The 17,200-nt window shown below is 43.0% G+C and overlaps 2 gene segments (V, D, J or C); both read right to left on the bottom strand.

The window, feature by feature from the left end:
* Window positions 1-1,582: 1,582 nt before the first annotated feature.
* Window positions 1,583-2,375, bottom strand: LOC112247721. The segment is given in 2 exon segments: window positions 1,583-2,080; window positions 2,235-2,375. Coding segments are annotated over 2 exon segments (417 nt in total).
* A 1,464-nt stretch (window positions 2,376-3,839) lies between these two features.
* On the bottom strand, window positions 3,840-4,805 carry LOC121847476. The segment is given in 2 exon segments: window positions 3,840-4,387; window positions 4,597-4,805. Coding segments are annotated over 2 exon segments (444 nt in total).
* Window positions 4,806-17,200: the final 12,395 nt, after the last annotated feature.

Below are 17,200 nucleotides of genomic sequence, written 5' to 3'. Positions count from 1 at the left end.
GTCAAGGTTTCACCTTGTTGGGCAGAATGTTGAACACTAGATGGAACTATTGTATCATTATTATACATGGAAAACATTGTCACTTCATAACTGTGGAGGGCAGTCTATAGGAGGAGCACAGACAAAGAAGATCTGTCATATAGCTGATCAGGAGGCAGAGAGAACATCTCAGTGGTTGTGGCTGAAGAGTGAGAATCAGTGGACGAGCCACCTGGCACACTTGGGCCTAATGAACCTGTCCTTCAGGAGGTGCAGTGGGCAGCACATGCAGGATAAGAAGGTACCTCACCTAAAGATCAGCCAGGAGCAGCAGAAAAGGCAGTTTATGGATAAACATAAAGCAAAAAAAACTTGATACTTACACTTGCTTACCATATTTAAATGTTGAGGAAGTTCTAAGAATTACAAGGTCAGTAATATTTTTGTCTATTTTGGCATGAATAACTAATTGTCAATTGTATTGTATGTTGTGCACATTTCAATTTATAGGACACTAAATCGTCACACAAAAAATGAAATATTAGGACATGATGATATGTGAAATTGAATTATTTTTCGTATCTCGTGACGCCGACCAAAACCGTGTAAGCTCCTTTTATGTTTGTCTTGTCCGTTATCAGTCAGTTGGCTTCAGGTATGCTCCTCTAAAGAGTGCAGCACATGGATTTACCACCAGAGGTCCAAACCACTGAGCAGGTCCATGTTGAGAGCAATGATGTTATGTCAACGATGCATATTGTACGTATATCAGTGGAGGCTGATGAGGGGAGGACAGCTCATAGTAATGGCTGGAATGGAGTCAATGGACAGGTATCAACCACATGGAATCCATGTTTGATATCATTCTATTCACTCCATTCCAGCCATTATTATGAGCCGTCCTCCCCTCAGCAGCCTCCACTGATTTAGATGATGTGGTTAAAAGGTCTTACTAGCAGAATAGGAATACACATCAAATTGACACAATCTGTAAATGCTCAAATCAATTTAAGGACAGATGAAGGATTTGAGTCATGAACTTTATTTACAGGAGGTATTAACAGCATTTTCTAGTGTTTTGATGTCTAAAAGTAAGGGTTAGACACCAGTTGGAAAAACTGGATACATCCCTGCTGATGTGGTCCCTGCTGAGGTTTTTGTACAGTGTGTGTACGTTTCTTGTCACTGTGGGCCTCACAGAACATTAGTACAGAGCAGAATCTGTCACTACAGCAGAGGAGATCTCCAGATCCACATGTTTTTTCTCTTCATTCAGTTTGACAGATATTAGAGTGTTCAGAGGATCTGCTTTCTTTATAAACTCTGAACCTGAGATGTAGAGGAAGAATTCTGACCTTTGTGCTGTCTTGCTGATACCAATATAATTAATCTCCAGCAGTAGCTGCTCTGGAATAGTTGTACGACAGCATGAGGTCCTCACAACTGGCACATGCATAGAGAATGGTTTTAATATACATACATTCAATTGTTCATGAAAATGTATTTGAAATGGAATTAAATTCAAATGGCAATGAATTGTATTGTATTGTATTTTTATTGTATTAACTCAATATGGTCAAGAATGAACATAGAGAAATGGACAGAAAGATCTCTGCAGTCTCTGAAAGTTTCCTCCTGTTTTTATGTTTCTATACTGTTGTTCAGATCATCCTCTACCATAAGTCCCTCCCCTTAACATTCAGTAGGCATGTTACTTATGTATGTCATACAGGATGTCTGTTTCCTCCCATGGTTCTTGACAGGTTTTTGTACAGTGTGTCAGAGTTTTCTGTCACTGTGGTTTTCATGGCACAGTAGTACAGAGCAGAGTCTGTCACATCAGCAGAAGAGATCTTCAGATCCACAAGTTTCTCCACTTTGTCAATTGAAATTGTCATACGAGGAGGTGGGGGAGTAGCTTTAAATATAGACCCTTCTGGTGTGATGTACAAGAGGAATTCTGGTTTGGACCTGGGATATTGGCGGTACCACTGTAGATTGTAGACAGTGCCATCATATTTGCAGAAGAGATGGACATCCCTTCCCTCCTGAACAAGCTCTTCTGTAGTCACAGGGTTTATTGAATCACCAAAACTGTTTCCTACAAAAATATTTGGACAAATAACATCTGTAACTGTACAATTGTGCAATTGTAACTGATATTTACAAATTATTAATGTGCAATTACCATGTTTTTGTGCTGTTCATTCACTGTAAAATTAAATTAAAAGATTCCAATTCATATAATAACTCACCTAAAAATGCTGAAAAGAGAACAAATGAGAAGAAAAACATCTTGCTAGACCTTTGAGAAACCGACAGACAGCACTGAGAGACCTGACTAACTAGCTACGTCCTGAACAATAACATCCCATAAGCTACATGTGGATCTTTGATTATACAGCCCCTCCTCTTGACACCATTATGAAATGTTTTCTGTTATGGCTTTCTACAGTATATTGTGTGTTGTCAGGTTTTTGTACAGTGTTTTTTCCTGTCCTGTCACTGTGGGCTTCAGTACACAGTAGTACAGAGCAGAGACTGTCACCTCAGTAGAGGTGATCTCCAGATCCACATGGGTCTTATCTTCATGTAGTTTAACAGACAGGCAAGGATGCGTCGATTCATTATGTATCTTTAACCCTCCTTCAGTGAGGAGGAGCAGGAATTCTGTTTTTGATCTCGGGTATTGTTGGTACCACAGTAAAGTATCAGTACTGTAGGAGCCAGTGTAGTTGCAGGCCAGAGTAACACCATCATCCTCAAAAACACACTCTTCAGTTGTGGCTGATATTATTTCCTACTCATAACTGCTACCTGAAAGATATTATGTTAAACATGTTTTGAATAAATCATATTGCAATTCATGTACCATAAATGCATTATCGGCATATGTCTGCAATCTAAAATGTATTGCAGAACCTATGCACTTACCAATGAACATTGAAAAATGCAGAATGGCATAAAACATCTTCCTGGGACCTGAATGACTGGCTTTATACGTTGTCAAGTAAGAGTGTATCACTATCCTCTCCTCAAACATATTGTAGACTACATACTGTAATGTTAAAGCACTCATTGACTTTGTAGCTCTACCTCTCTACACTAAAGGTGGTTGGGTATTTCAGTTCAACTGTCTTTCTGGGTTGGAATTCTGCTAAATGTCATCTTCTACATTCTGCTGTAGTTCTAAATAGAGATATTTCAGCTCATAACTGCCCTCTATTGATATTGCCTCAAAATGCATGCTGTTGACCAAAATAAGAAGAATAAGACAATTACTGCCCTGAATCCTCTAAACAGTGGTTCCCAAAATGTGGGGTGTACACCCTAGTGGGCGTGCGAGGGGTCGGCAGGGGATGCGCGGGTGTCCAACCCCACATTTTTTTTAAGGAACTCAGTTTGGGTATTGCATCATCAGTTCCTCTTGTCATGTTATTCATTGCATACCTTAGAGAGCTATTTATAACTTGTCAGCAGTATCCAGATCAACTAGCCCATGTCAGCTAAAGTTTTTTTTAAACATTTTTTTTGCCCATATATGTTGTAAGAAAAATGTCACTCAAATATCACTTTAAAACACATTAGAAAATGTTATTTAAAACGGAAAAATGTTCTTTGCACCCCATGACTAAATGTATAGAATTTCAGGAAATAAGCTTAAAAACTGCAAAATTCTCTCTACCAACAGGAAGGGTGTGGACAGTTTGTGTCATGAACAGTGCTTGTACCCTTTACAAAAATAGGTGGGTTGAGGTCGTGGGATGTTCCACAATGCTGCAATGGGGGCACATAAGTGAAAAAGTTTGGGAACCCCTGCTAAAAGGAAGCAAAACAACACCACACATTTTCTTCATTCTGTATTTATTCAGACTGGTATCTTTGATCATGTTATATCAGAACAGGAAGATGCAGACAGTATAAAGTATTATATCCTGAACAATATTCATATTAAATGTGTTTTATTGTGGAGATACAGGAACAAATAAATGTATTAATGTACACTAAATAATAACTGATTGATCAGAGTACAATGCACTGTTCACCCCCAAGGGTCTTGACAGGTTTTTGTACAGTGAGTCTGGGTTTCCTGTCACTGTGGGCTGCAAGGCGCAGTGGTACAGAGCAGAGTCTTCCAATTCAACAGAGGAGATCATCAAGTCAACACGGGTCTTCTCTTCATTCAGTCTACCAGTGTGCCGTGGAGTCGTAATGGATGTATTCTGTACATACTTGTTGGTTTGTAGGATCAAAAGAAGACACTCTGGTCTGGATCCGGGGTATTGACGGTACCATTGGAGATTATTAACGTTGCCCTTGTAGTTGCAGGAGAGAGTGATGTCTGTTCCTTGGAGAGCATTGACTTCAGGCTTCACTGGAGTTATTGTTTCCTGCTCCATACTATCACCTGCAACAACATAAGTATTGTCATTGTGTTCATTTTTATTCCTAAAGAGAAAAAATACATGGATTAGGTGCCCATAAAGTATGACAAGCGAAAGAATTGAAACTTTCCAGTAAAATGCTACTTAGTTTTTAATGCAATCATTAATTGATAAATGCAATGTGACTGTATTCAAAATATGATTTGGTTTAAGATGAGAACTCAGCACTCACCTACAAATGCAGAGAGGAGCAACAGTAATATGAGTGACATCCTGACACAGACTAGATAAACCAACTGAGAGATAAGACAGTGAGAGAGCTGAGTAGATCCTCTACAGAGACATCCTCATGGTTGAAGGTATAACCAGCCTATACCAGTGTTTGACTATGAGGCCCCTCCTCTGATAACTGGATATGTAACTCTTCTTCTGTGGTTGGTGGTTAAGGGTTTTTAGTTCCTATTGGCCTCTTCCTCAGTTTATTTTAGACTTAATTTCTATCTGAAAATGTATTGTTTTAGCTGTTTTTTATTTTTTTTTCTCAATAGATAGTACTATACCATGCTATACCATATATACCATCTGCAAATAAACCTTCACTAAGAATAGTAGAATATTGTGTCACTGTTGATGAGAATGAAGATCATTCCAAGCAAAAAGCCTTCATCTCACATCTTTGAGTTATACTGTCTGTGGGCTCCATGGCACAGTAGTACAGAGCAGAGTCTGTGTCTTCAGCAGAGGAGATCTCCAGATCCACACGTTTGGAATTTTTCTCATGATTTAGAGTGAACCCTGGTGTAATATCACCATACTCCATAACCAGTAACTGTGGTGCTGATTTGGGATATTGTGATAGCAGTTTACAAATGATTCATGCAATAGATACTCCACTTCATGGCGTTGTGGTCTAACAAAATAACAGATGTTTGTAAAACCACAAACGGTCAGTTCCTCCTTATTAGCTCATTTTAGATTGAATGTATATCTGGAAATGGATAGGGAATGCAACTGTTTGTTTTTTCAATGGATCAACAATGCAATACCGTATGTATTATCTGCAAATAAACCTTACGATATGATTCATAATATGGCTTGGAAATGCTTTAATTTTTGTTAAAAAAGTCAAAACTATATATCCCATGCTATACCATACAGTTTGTATAATCTGCAAATAAACCCTAGTAGTAAGAATTGTATAACATTGTATGATGATAAGGATGAAGTGAAATCTTAACAAAATTCCTACATCCCACATTTTGTCAGACTGTCAGCTTTTTGTATGAGGAAGTGTTTCCTGTCACTGTGGGCTCCATTGCACAGTAGTACAGAGCAGAGTCTGTCACTTCAATAGAGGAGATCTCCAGCTTCACACGGTCTGTATGAACCTGAGCTGGAAGGTGAAGAGGGACATGTTTCTGGACATGTCCTGATTTTGTACTGAGAATCAGGAACTCTGGTTTAGACCTGGGATACTAACGATACCACTGTAGATTGTTTACAGAGCCAGTGTATCTGCAGGTGTAACGGTTTTCTTGACTTGAAGGAGAGGCGGACCAAAAGGCAGCGTGGTTTCTATTCATGGTTCTTTAATAAAGACAACTATACATGAACAGACTAACAAAACAAGAAACGTGAAAACCTAAAACAGCCCTGTCTGGTGCAAACACAGAGACAGGAACAATCACCCACAAAACCCAACACAAAACAGGCTACCTAAATATGGTTCCCAATCAGAGACAGTGACTAACACCTGCCTCTGATTGAGAACCATATCAGGCCAAACATAGAAATAGACAAACCAGACACACAACATAGAATGCCCACCCAGCTCACGCCCACCCAGAACCCTAACAACGGGCCCCATTGGACTGAGGGGCAGCTCGGGAATGAGGTAGCTCAGGACTGAGGGGAAGCTCAGGACTGAGAGGAAGCTCAGGACTGAGAGGAAGCTCAGGAAGGTTGATGAATCTAGCAGATCCTGGCTGACTGGTGGTTCCGGCAGATCCTGGCTGACTGGCAGTTCTGGCAGATCCTGGCTGACTGGCGGCTCCGGCAGATCCTGGCTGACTGGCGGATCCTGGCTGAATGGCGGGTCCTGGCTGAATGGCGGGTCCTGGCTGACTGGCGGATCTGGAAGATACTGGCAGATCCTGGCAGACTGGCGGATCCTGGCTGACTGGCAGTTCTGGCAGATCCTGGCCGAGTGGCGGATCCTGGCCGACTGGCGGATCCTGGCCGACTGGCGGATCCTGGCTGACTGGCGGTTCTGGCAGATCCTGGCTGACTGGCAGTTCTGGCGGATCCTGGCTGACTGACAGTTCTGGCGGATCCTGGCCGACTGGCGGATCCTGGCCGACTGGCGGATCCTGGCTGACTGGCGGATCCTGGCTGACTGGCGGTTCTGGCAGATCCTGGCTGACTGGCAGTTCTGGCAGATCCTGGCTGACTGGCGGATCATGGCAGACTGGCGGTTCTGGCAGATCCTGGCTGACTGGCAGTTCTGGCAGATCCTGGCTGACTGGCGGTTCCGGCAGATCCTGGCTGACTGGCGGATCCTGGCAGACTGGCGGCACTGGCGGCTCCTGGCTGACTGGCGACTCTGATAGCGCTGGGCAGACGGGTAGCTCAGGCGGTGCTGGGCAGACTGGCGACACTGGCGGCTCCTGGCTGACTGGCGGCACTGGCGGCTCCTGGCTGACTGGCGGCACTGACGGCTCCTGGCTGACTGGCGGCACTGGCGGCTCCTGGCTGACTGGCGGCACTGGCAGCTCCTGGCTGACTGGCGGCACTGGCGGCTCCTGGCTGACTGGCGGCACTGGCGGCGCTGGGCAGACTGGCGGCACTGGTGGCGCTGGGCAGATGGGTAGCTCAGACGGCGCTGGGCAGACGGGTAGCTCAGACGGCGCTGGGCAGACGGGTAGCTCAGACGGCGCTGGGCAGACGGTTAGGTCAGACGGCGCTGGGCAGACGGGTAGCTCAGACGGCGCTGGGCAGACGGGTAGCTCAGACGGCGCTGGAGAGGAAGGCTCTGGCAGTGCTGGACTGAGGAGCTCTGGCGCCTCTGGAATGAGGGGCTTTGGCGCCTCTGGAATGAGGGGCGGGAGCTCTGGCAGCGCCAGACAGGCGGGAGACTCCGGCTGCGCTGGAGAGGAGGAAGGCTCTGGCCGCGCTGGACAGAGAAGCTCTGGCGCCTCTGGACTGAGGAGCGCTGGCACCTCTGGACTGAGGGGCTCTGGCGCCTCTGGACTGAGGGGCGGAAACTCTGGTAGCACCAGACAGGCGGGAGCACCTGTGTTGATGGGACGGAGAGACAGCCTGGTGCGGGGTGCCGGCACTGTTGGTACCGGGCTGGGGACACACCTCAGGGCGAATGCCTTGCATACTACGCCAAATCAACTGCTCTCTCTCTTCACACTCCCCCAATTCTATTAACACCTCCTCGAGTGTCTCCTCATCTCCCATCCGTTCACTCTCCTCCATTCTGTCCAATAACTCCTCGACCCTCTCAGACTCAGCCCTCAGCTTCGCCGATAGCTCCGATAACATCCATGGCTCCTTACGGTAAACAGGGGGAGTTGGCTCAGGTCTGGCTCCTGACTCTGCCACACTCTCCCTGTGCCCCCCCCCTCTCGGGCTTCCAGCCGCTCTGCCGTGCTAGCTCCTCATAATGCCGCCTCTCTGCTTTCGCTGCCTCCAGCTCGGCTTTGGGGCGGCAATATTCCCCTGGCTCTGCCCAGGGTCCTTTCCCGTCAAGGATCTCCTCCCAAGTCCATTTCTCCAAATAGTGCAGCCTCTCCCACTGCTGCTGCTGCCTCTGTTGCTTCTCCTGCTGCTGCCTTTGCTGCTGCTGCTGTTGCTCCTGCTGCACCTGTCGCTTCTCCTGCTGCTGCTGTTGCTGCTGCCTCTGTTTACCACGCCACTTGGTCCTTGGTTGGTGGGTGATTCTGTAACGGTTTTCTTGACTTGAAGGAGAGGCGGACCAAAACGCAGCGTGGTTTCTATTCATGGTTCTTTAATAAAGACAACTATACATGAACAGACTAACAAAACAAGAAACGTGAAAACCTAAAACAGCCCTATCTGGTGCAAACACAGAGACAGGAACAATCACCCACAAAACCCAACACAAAACAGGCTACCTAAATATGGTTCCCAATCAGAGACAATGACTAACACCTGCCTCTGATTGAGAACCATATCAGGCCAAACATAGAAATAGACAAACCAGACACACAACATAGAATGCCCACCCAGCTCACGTCCTGACCAACACTAAAACAAGGAAAACACACACGAACGATGGTCAGAACGTGACAGCAGGACAGTGTGATGGTATCACCCTCCACACCACCCACCATAGGCCTAGTGGGTTTGTCATCTTCAAAACTGCTACTTGTCAAGAAAGTTAAAACATGCTGCTGTTTTTGACTTTTGGTCTGTTGATAATGCCTTTCCCCTTCTCATTATGATAATACAATTTAGTGATACTCAAATCTGAAGTGTAATTGTATTTTTGACAACTTTGAAATACATTTTGCGTTGTAAATTAAAACTGTCAAATTGAATACAGCACTCACCAACAACGACTAGGAGGATAAATTATGAAAACAGAACCAAAGCTGATAAACAGAGTTTGTTATTAACTGATTTGCTTAACTTACACCTTTAAAAAAAATGACATACCCAAATCTCCTGAAGCTCAGGAGCTGAAGCAATGATATGCATATTCTTGATACAATTTGAAAGGAAACACTTTAGATTTGTGGAAATGTGAAACTAATGTAGGTGAACATAACACATTAGATCTGGTTAAAGATAATACGCACTCCAGTACCGCATAATTGAAATGCAAGAGAAAGGCCATAATGCATTATTCCAGCCAAGGCGCAATTTAGATTCTGACCACGAGATGACAGCAGTGTATGTGCAACATTTAGACTGATCCAATGAACTATTGCACATATATTTAAAATATTGTCTCAAGACTACCCAAATGTGCCTAACTGGTTTATGAATACATTTTCAAGTTCACAATTGTGCACTCTCCTAAAACAATAGCATGGTATTCGTTCACTGTAATAGCTACTGTAAATTGGACGGTGCAGGTAGTTTCACAAGAATTTAAGCTCATCAGAATATCAGATATGTCATATCAGATACTGTATATCATATCAGATATGTCTACATCCTGGGATTTTTTTTATTACTTACAACCTCATGCTAATCACAGTAGCCTATGTTAGCTCAATACTCCCACGGGGGGACACCGATCCCAAAAATATCCAAAATATGAACTTATGAAATTATGAACTTAAAATATCCCTCTTGGCAGCAATCGTCTTGCTGATTTGCGAAAATTTTGTAGCTCTACCTACTGACAAATACAGGGGGTGGGGATGAACAAAATGTGTTAATATGTGTGCCATGCAATCCTTGATGTATGTTTAATGTACATTGTAGTAAAGATTTAAAAAAAAAACTATTCTACTCCACGCTATACTGCGTTATGAAGAAAACTGTTTGAAATGAATAGTGTGCAATTGTTAGTGTTTAGGACATATTCATCTTCACTCTACTGCCTGTTGATAACTTTCTCCTCTCAATCAGATGTTCTAGGTCTTTGTATGTGTTTCTGGGTTTCCTGTCACTGGGGGCTACAGAGCACAGTAGTACAGAGCAGAATCAGTCACTTCAGCAGAGGATTTCTCCAGATCCACACGGATTTCCTATTTTTCATGTGTGATGGTGCATTTTGTACTATCAGTGTTGGTTCTGATCCCAGAGTAATCCACTATGAGGAACTGTGGAGAGGATCCAGAGTGCTAGAGGTACCATACCAGACTGTTGGTTAATGAACTGTTGTATCTACAGGAGAGTTGAACACTACTACCCTCCATAACATCTCTGTCTGGAGTAATTATGTCTTCAACACTTGTACTTGTAAAAAAGAAAAACATGGATTTCTGAGTCAATGTAGACAGTGTACAGTATATCCACACTTGGTGTTTCAAAGTGTATTGCCACTTAATATTGACAATACCATATGTGACCTGATTCAGGAAACTAGGCGTATGTCACAAGTCACGACTTCACAAAATGCGTTTTTTGGAAGAAATGCCTTCTCGAATATGTGAACTTTCATGTGCCTTAATAACAAACTTGTATGCTATTTGTAAATACTACTAAATTGTTAAATTACAATCCTTGTTAGTTAGGCAACAGGAAAAGTGAGCAACCTTCCCAATAGCCATGATTGGCTGAGATAATGAGAGGGCTGGACATGCCGAGAGAGGAGTTCGGATTGGTCTGCCATATAGAAGGCTTCTGTCTACTTGAGCTCGTCAGTCTGTGTTGATAATCCTGTCGAACGAGACAAGGAGGCTGCGAATTTTCGCAGCTTTTTGTTAAAAATCGCGCAACATTTCAGCGTCCTGCTACTCATGCCAGGAATATAGTATATGCATATGATAAGTGTGTGTGTATAGAAAACACTCTGAAGTCTCTAAAACTGGTTAAATCGTATCTGTGGCTATAACATAACGTGTTTAGGAGTAAAAATTCTTCGAAAAACTGTTCACCAAAAACACAAAAATAATATTAATCCGCCAGTCAATGTATTGTCTAAGGCTGAAGAAAATACATGGGGATCCCCTGTAAAGGCCTACAGATTCCACACGATGTCGCCAGTGCTGGCATTTTTTGGCTGCTTTATCCTTGGTTTGGTGACGTATAGGCACTTCCTTTCTTGGGGCTCACCACAGGATGTTATGAAAGTGAAAACATGGAGTATGATTTCAAGACTTGCTGCTATCGAATACAGATCGACCTGTGATCAATTTGATAGATTATTGACGTTTATTAATACCTAAAGTTGGTTTAGAAAAGTAGTTTGAAGTGATTTGTAAAAGTATATAGGCAACTTTTGTAATTTTAAAAAGTGACGTTGCGTCTTGTAAAGGGGCATTTTTCTGGATCAGACCGGTCTTCAGCAAATCACATTTTGGGTATACAATGACGGATTTAAATCGGGAAAAAGACCCAATTGTGATGTTTATGTGACATATAGGAGTGCCAAGAAAGAAGCTCGTCAAAGGTAATGAGTGTTTTATATTTTATTTCTGCGTTTTGGGTAGCGCCGGCTACCGCAAAATCTGTTGTTTTGTTGACGTTCTGGTATTCTGGGGGGTGCATGCTATCAGATAATAGCTTCTCATGCTTTCGCCGAAAAGCATTTTACAAATCTGACTTGGTGGCTAGATTCACAACGAGTGTAGCTTTAATTCAGTACCTTGCATGTGTGTTTTAATGAAAGTTTGAGTTTTATCGAAAACTTTCGGTGGCGCTCTAAAATTTCCGCTGATTTGATCCCGCCACAGGGACCTAGTCCCTATCAAGTTAAAAAAAATGTATTGTGTAGTGGAACTGCATAAGTGTTGCTCTCTTTCTGGAGGATCACGTTTTGAAATCAGTGTATTTAGAGTATGATAGCCAAATAGATGGAGAAAACACCTGTCTCCGGATCTTCAAACTAAGGGCAACCGTGGTATGGCATTCCTGACAGGGAGACATGTCCATCATGCATGATGATGTATACAGGTAGGATAGTCCAGCGTTAGCTAGCTACATTTTCAGATATTACACATTTCTAATTTTGACAGAAAGTGGTTTCATTTCAAGCTAAAGTTAGCTGGCTGGCTCCCTAGCTGACTTTATTATTAGTTTCCCAGGGACGTTTGCTTTTCTAGTTAGAGCTTTATGTTAGCTGGCTAACATTGAACCTGGTTGGTTAGCTCCCAGCACTGTGGCATTGTTGGCACTGTTCATTGTTGATAAAATCGCTAACGTTAGCTGGCTCGTTAGCTAACATTACATGACGTGTGTACAACACCCATTGAATATGGTCAGTGTCAGTAAACATCTGAAATAAAGCGTAATGAAAATGTTGCCAGCAGAGGTGTTTAGGCTGTTTTCATGTTATCTAGAGGTAAACAAATCATCGGCTAGAGCGTCAAGTGTGCGCTCTGAGAAAGAAACGAGATGGCTGGGGCTAAAGCTTAAGAGGGTGTGAACGATGCTGAATGGGTGTAAACAAAGAGGACCTCTTCACTAGATACCAAAACATTCAAAGGGCATTTTCCAAAAGTGAGTTCACAAGTTGATCAAATTTCAAAGCGGAATTACTTTCCCATTGTTCCTCAAATGCATTTTGTAGCTCTGAGTCTCTACTTTTATCCAATGTAAAAAAACACAATTTCTAATTTTGCTAAATAAGACCGAGTCACATATTGTAATCAATACTGAACAGTGTACATTCTGTTAGTACACATTCAGTTAATGGAGAGTGAATTCTTACCTACAAGTGGGGGTGGAGGTAGATTCCCGCCATTATTATATAAATCACATATGAAGGTTTTTGTACAGTGTTTCTGGGTTTCGAACAGAGTAGAGTCTGTCACTTCAGCAGTGGAGATCCCCAGATCCACACAGGTTCTCTCTTTATTCAGGTTAGCTGATAGTCGTGGGTATGTAGTATCAGCTTTAACTACAGAGGGCTTTGATGCGTCTGTAGTGTAGAGGAGGAATTGGGGTGCTGATCTGGGATATTGGCGATACCATTGAAGATTGACTACTGAGCCAGAGTAGTTGCAAGACAGTATAACACTGCTTCCCTCCATGCCATGTTCTGTCTCTGAAGTTGGGTTTATGTCATTTTCATAACTGCCACCTGTAATAAAGTTAAGTTTTGATAAACATGTTCAGTTCATGGGACATTATTACATACTCTGTGTCATATTCATTACAAGTGAAAAGATAATCAGTCATTTACATTTCTTCTAGGAAGTGCTATTTACAAATGACACTAGAAAGTATGTGTATGGGTTCATGCACCTTGTCAACGTTAACTGACAGTCGAGGCTACGGTGGATCTCTAGTTACTAAAGTTTCAGCACATGCTTAATACACTGTGAATAGGAGGAGGAATTGAGGAGGAATTGGGGAGCAGATACTGTGTAGTTGCAGGAAAGCTTGACACTTCCACCATGTGTCACATCCGCCTCAAGACTATTGGAGAAAATTCCATCCCTTTCAGAAAACTGACTTGAGATAAAAGTTATCTTTGTCCGGTCAAAGCTTGTGTGTTGTTTTTCCAAGCTTGTGAGGAAGTAATTAACACAGTGTCCAAAGAAGGGCCAGAGGTATACAGAATGGTGTCGTCTGTGTAGAGTTGGATCAGAGAATCACCAGCAGAAAGAGCGATATCGTATACAGAGAAGAGAGTCGGCCTGAGCATAGAACCCTGTGGCACCCCCATAGAGACTGCCAGAGGTCTGGACAACAGGCCCTCAGCCAGAGTTCCATGCCTATAGTGAGATGGGTGGGAGAAGAATAAAACACACTGATATATGCTACATGTGTCATAAGACTATGAAATCATTGTTTCCTCCTCTTTCAGTGTATCATCAAACATTGAGAAGCTTGTGACATTGTCTGAACAACACTCTACCGTGTGAGTGAATATCCAGTTGTCAGAGTGGACCTCAGAGCACAGTAGTACACAGCAGAGTCAGACAGCTGCAACCTCTGGATCATCAAGGGGACAGAGCTAGATGTGAAATTGAGCCAGGAATCAAACCTCTTCTTGAACTCATCACTATTGCTCCCCTCTGAATAACGATCTCTTCTCAGGACATAATGAGGAGAGTCCCTAGTTAACTGGATGTACCAGAAGAGAACAGCTGAGTGTTACCAGTCTTGCATCAATGGCAGTAGCATGTCCACTCTGCTGGTCAACTCCCTCTTCACCTCTGCAATCTGAAAATAAATATTTTAGAAGCACTATACAATACCAAAATAAAATGCTGCCAGGATAAGTAAAGTATTCCTAAGCCAATATGCCTTCATGATGCATGTGTAGAGGAAGAATAGACTGTTGATTTCATGTTCCAACCACTGTAGCTGAGAAATCTCATAATTGTGGGTCTCTGCAGTAGGGGAGGAGCTTATTGTGTATTGTTTATTTGAACTACTAAAGGGATTCCTTTTTAAATGTGATATATTTGGTACCATGAAGTGGCTCCTTTAAGAATGTTATATTCTACTCCAAGTCCTTTGAAAATTCTAATTTGGCATTTGTTATGGTCCTTGGAGAAAAATGTATTTTATGTTCAGGTCAAATTGAGCAATTCTGACAAATAAAATAAAATCATATCCAATCAGGGTTTGCGACAAAGTCAGAAAGAAAGACACAGACCACAGTAGCCTATGAACCAGTCCAATATAGACCTGGGCTATGCTGACCAAATCCACACAGAGTTATCTTTACTATGCATTTAAAACAGTAGTCAAGTCAACTGATGATAGGTTTTATGATTGATACCAATGATTGACAGGGGATGCAATCATTATCTTCATCCCTGTCATCACAGTGTAAATTAACATTAATGATGGTCAATAGCATCACCATGTAGCCTATTACACATGGGTTGTTGTCTCTCCATTTGGTCCATAAAATAAACCTCTCACTCCTGGAGTTAATCAAGTAGTAAATCACCTGCCTCATACTCCTGCTTTTTCTAATGTGCTTTATTATTTGCGGCAACTGAAGCTAGAGTTAATTCCAGGGTTATGGTCAATTCTGTAGATGGACAAGAAGCTAGGGTTAGAATTGAGCTACAGAACAGAACAGAGTAACTTCAGCAGAGGAGATCTCCAGATCAACGCGTTTGGCCTTTTTTTATCATGATTTAGAGTGAACCCTGGTGTAATATCTGCATACTCCATAACCAGTAACTGTGGTGCTGAGTTGGGATGTTGTCGATACCATAGAAGAGTATCACCAGAAGAAACGTACTGTAGTCACAAGAGAGAGTAACTCTGTCTCTTTCAATCCTGACATTATTATACTTTAATTACTATTCCTATCAGGTGACCCAGATCAAAACAGCCTTTTTATGTTTGTCAGGTCCATTACCAGTCAATTGGGTTCAGGTATGTTTTTGTGAGAAAGAAATCATATTTGACGAGGCAAGTCAGTTAAGAACAAATTCTTACTTACAAAGACTGCCTACCAGTGATTAGTGATTTTTGATTTGTGATCTCGGGGATTCGGGCCAGTAACCGACCTTACAGTTACTGGCCCAAAACTCCATCCACTAGGCTACCTGCTCCTCCAAGGAGCCCAACTCTAAAGAGGTATGTTCTTCTAAAGAGTGCAGTACATGAATTTACCACCAGAAGACCAAACCACTGAGCAGGTACATGTTGAGAGCAGGAATGTCATATAGTGTATGCAAATTGTATGTACAGATGAAGTCGGAAGTTTACTTAAACTTAGGTCGGAGTCATTAAAACTCGTTTTTCCAACCACTCCACACATTTCTGTTAACAAACTATAGTTTTGGCAAGTCGGTATGGACATCTACTAATCCACAACACAAATCATTTTTCCAACAATTGTTTACAGACAGACTATTTCATTAATAGTTCACTATATCACAATTCCAGTGGGTCAGAAGTTTACATACACTAAGTTGACTGTGCCTTTAAACAGCTTGGAAAATTCCAGAAAATTATGTCATGGCTTTAGAAGCTTCTGATAGGCTAATTGACATAATTTGAGTCAATTGGAGGTGTACCTGTGGATTGTAACGGCTTTCTTCCGTCGAAGGAGAGTCGGACCAAAATGCAGCGTGGTGGTTACTCATGTTCTTTAATGGAAAATGAATGATACATGAAATAACTAAAATCTACAAAACAACAAACGGACCGTGAAAACCTATACAGCCTATCTTTTTAAAATTTTTATAAAAAATAATTTATTACCTTCAATACCATTCATTCTTTACAACTCATAATTTTCATACATACTCCAACAATGGTATTTTAATTTAACTAAACAAAACAAAAACCCCAAACAAAACCTCAGGGGAGCATCTTCACTCCCCGTCACCCTACAAACTACCTTTCCCTATCTCCCCTTCCCTAATCTATCCCCTTACAAATCTAAATGACACCCAGCCCTAAACCCCCTTCCACCTCTCCCGAGCAGCATGCTGCCCCCACTTCCTCTCCTCCCTCTTCATCCTCCCCCTCAAATCTTCCACCCTCCTCACTATCCATTCCACCCCCCAATCTCTCCCTGTCTTCACCATGTTCTGCCTGGCTTCCCACAGCCCCAGTTTAAAGAGACTCATGAGAAGCCAGAGCAGAAACCTGTCCCTATCCGGTCCTCTCGCTCTCCCTACACCTCTCTCTAACCTGGCCCACGTCAATACAAAATCCCCCCTTACCAAACCTAACAACACCCGTGCCCTAGCCCATACTACTCCGGCAAAGGCACAGTCCCAAAAGACATGGCGCACAGTCTCCTCCCTGCCACAAGAGGATCTTGGACAGGTGGGGGATTGCACCAAACTATACCGGTACATGATGGAACGTACCGGCAAGCACTTATGGAGGCTCAACCAATTCAGGTCCTTGAGCCTGTTGTCCAGATCCCGCGCCTGCACTCCCTCCCAGACCACTTCCGAGATGCCCACTACAGGCGCCGGACTCCCTGCCTCTCTGACCTCCTCGTACAGGTGCCTGTGATCTAAACCTACTCGGGCAACTTCAACCTCAGGGTGCGCACGCAGCCACTTGGCCGCATGACCAAAGTGCCACGGCAGCTGTTCCGCCCGAGGACCCGTGTTAGACCACACCATTACGCTTCTCGCCTGATACAAGAAGAACACCCGCAGGAGGTAACCGGACGGGTGTATCACTGGATGAGCAAGCTCCGTTAACAAGAAAGAAACAAAAATTGTGTCCAGCTTGAGGGGGAAATGTGGTAC

Source organism: Oncorhynchus tshawytscha, linkage group LG10 (assembly GCF_018296145.1).
Source record: "Oncorhynchus tshawytscha isolate Ot180627B linkage group LG10, Otsh_v2.0, whole genome shotgun sequence".
NCBI lineage: Eukaryota > Metazoa > Chordata > Actinopteri > Salmoniformes > Salmonidae > Oncorhynchus > Oncorhynchus tshawytscha.
The sequence above is the reverse complement of the archived record's forward strand: the minus strand, read 5'-3'. Positions and strand labels throughout refer to the sequence as shown.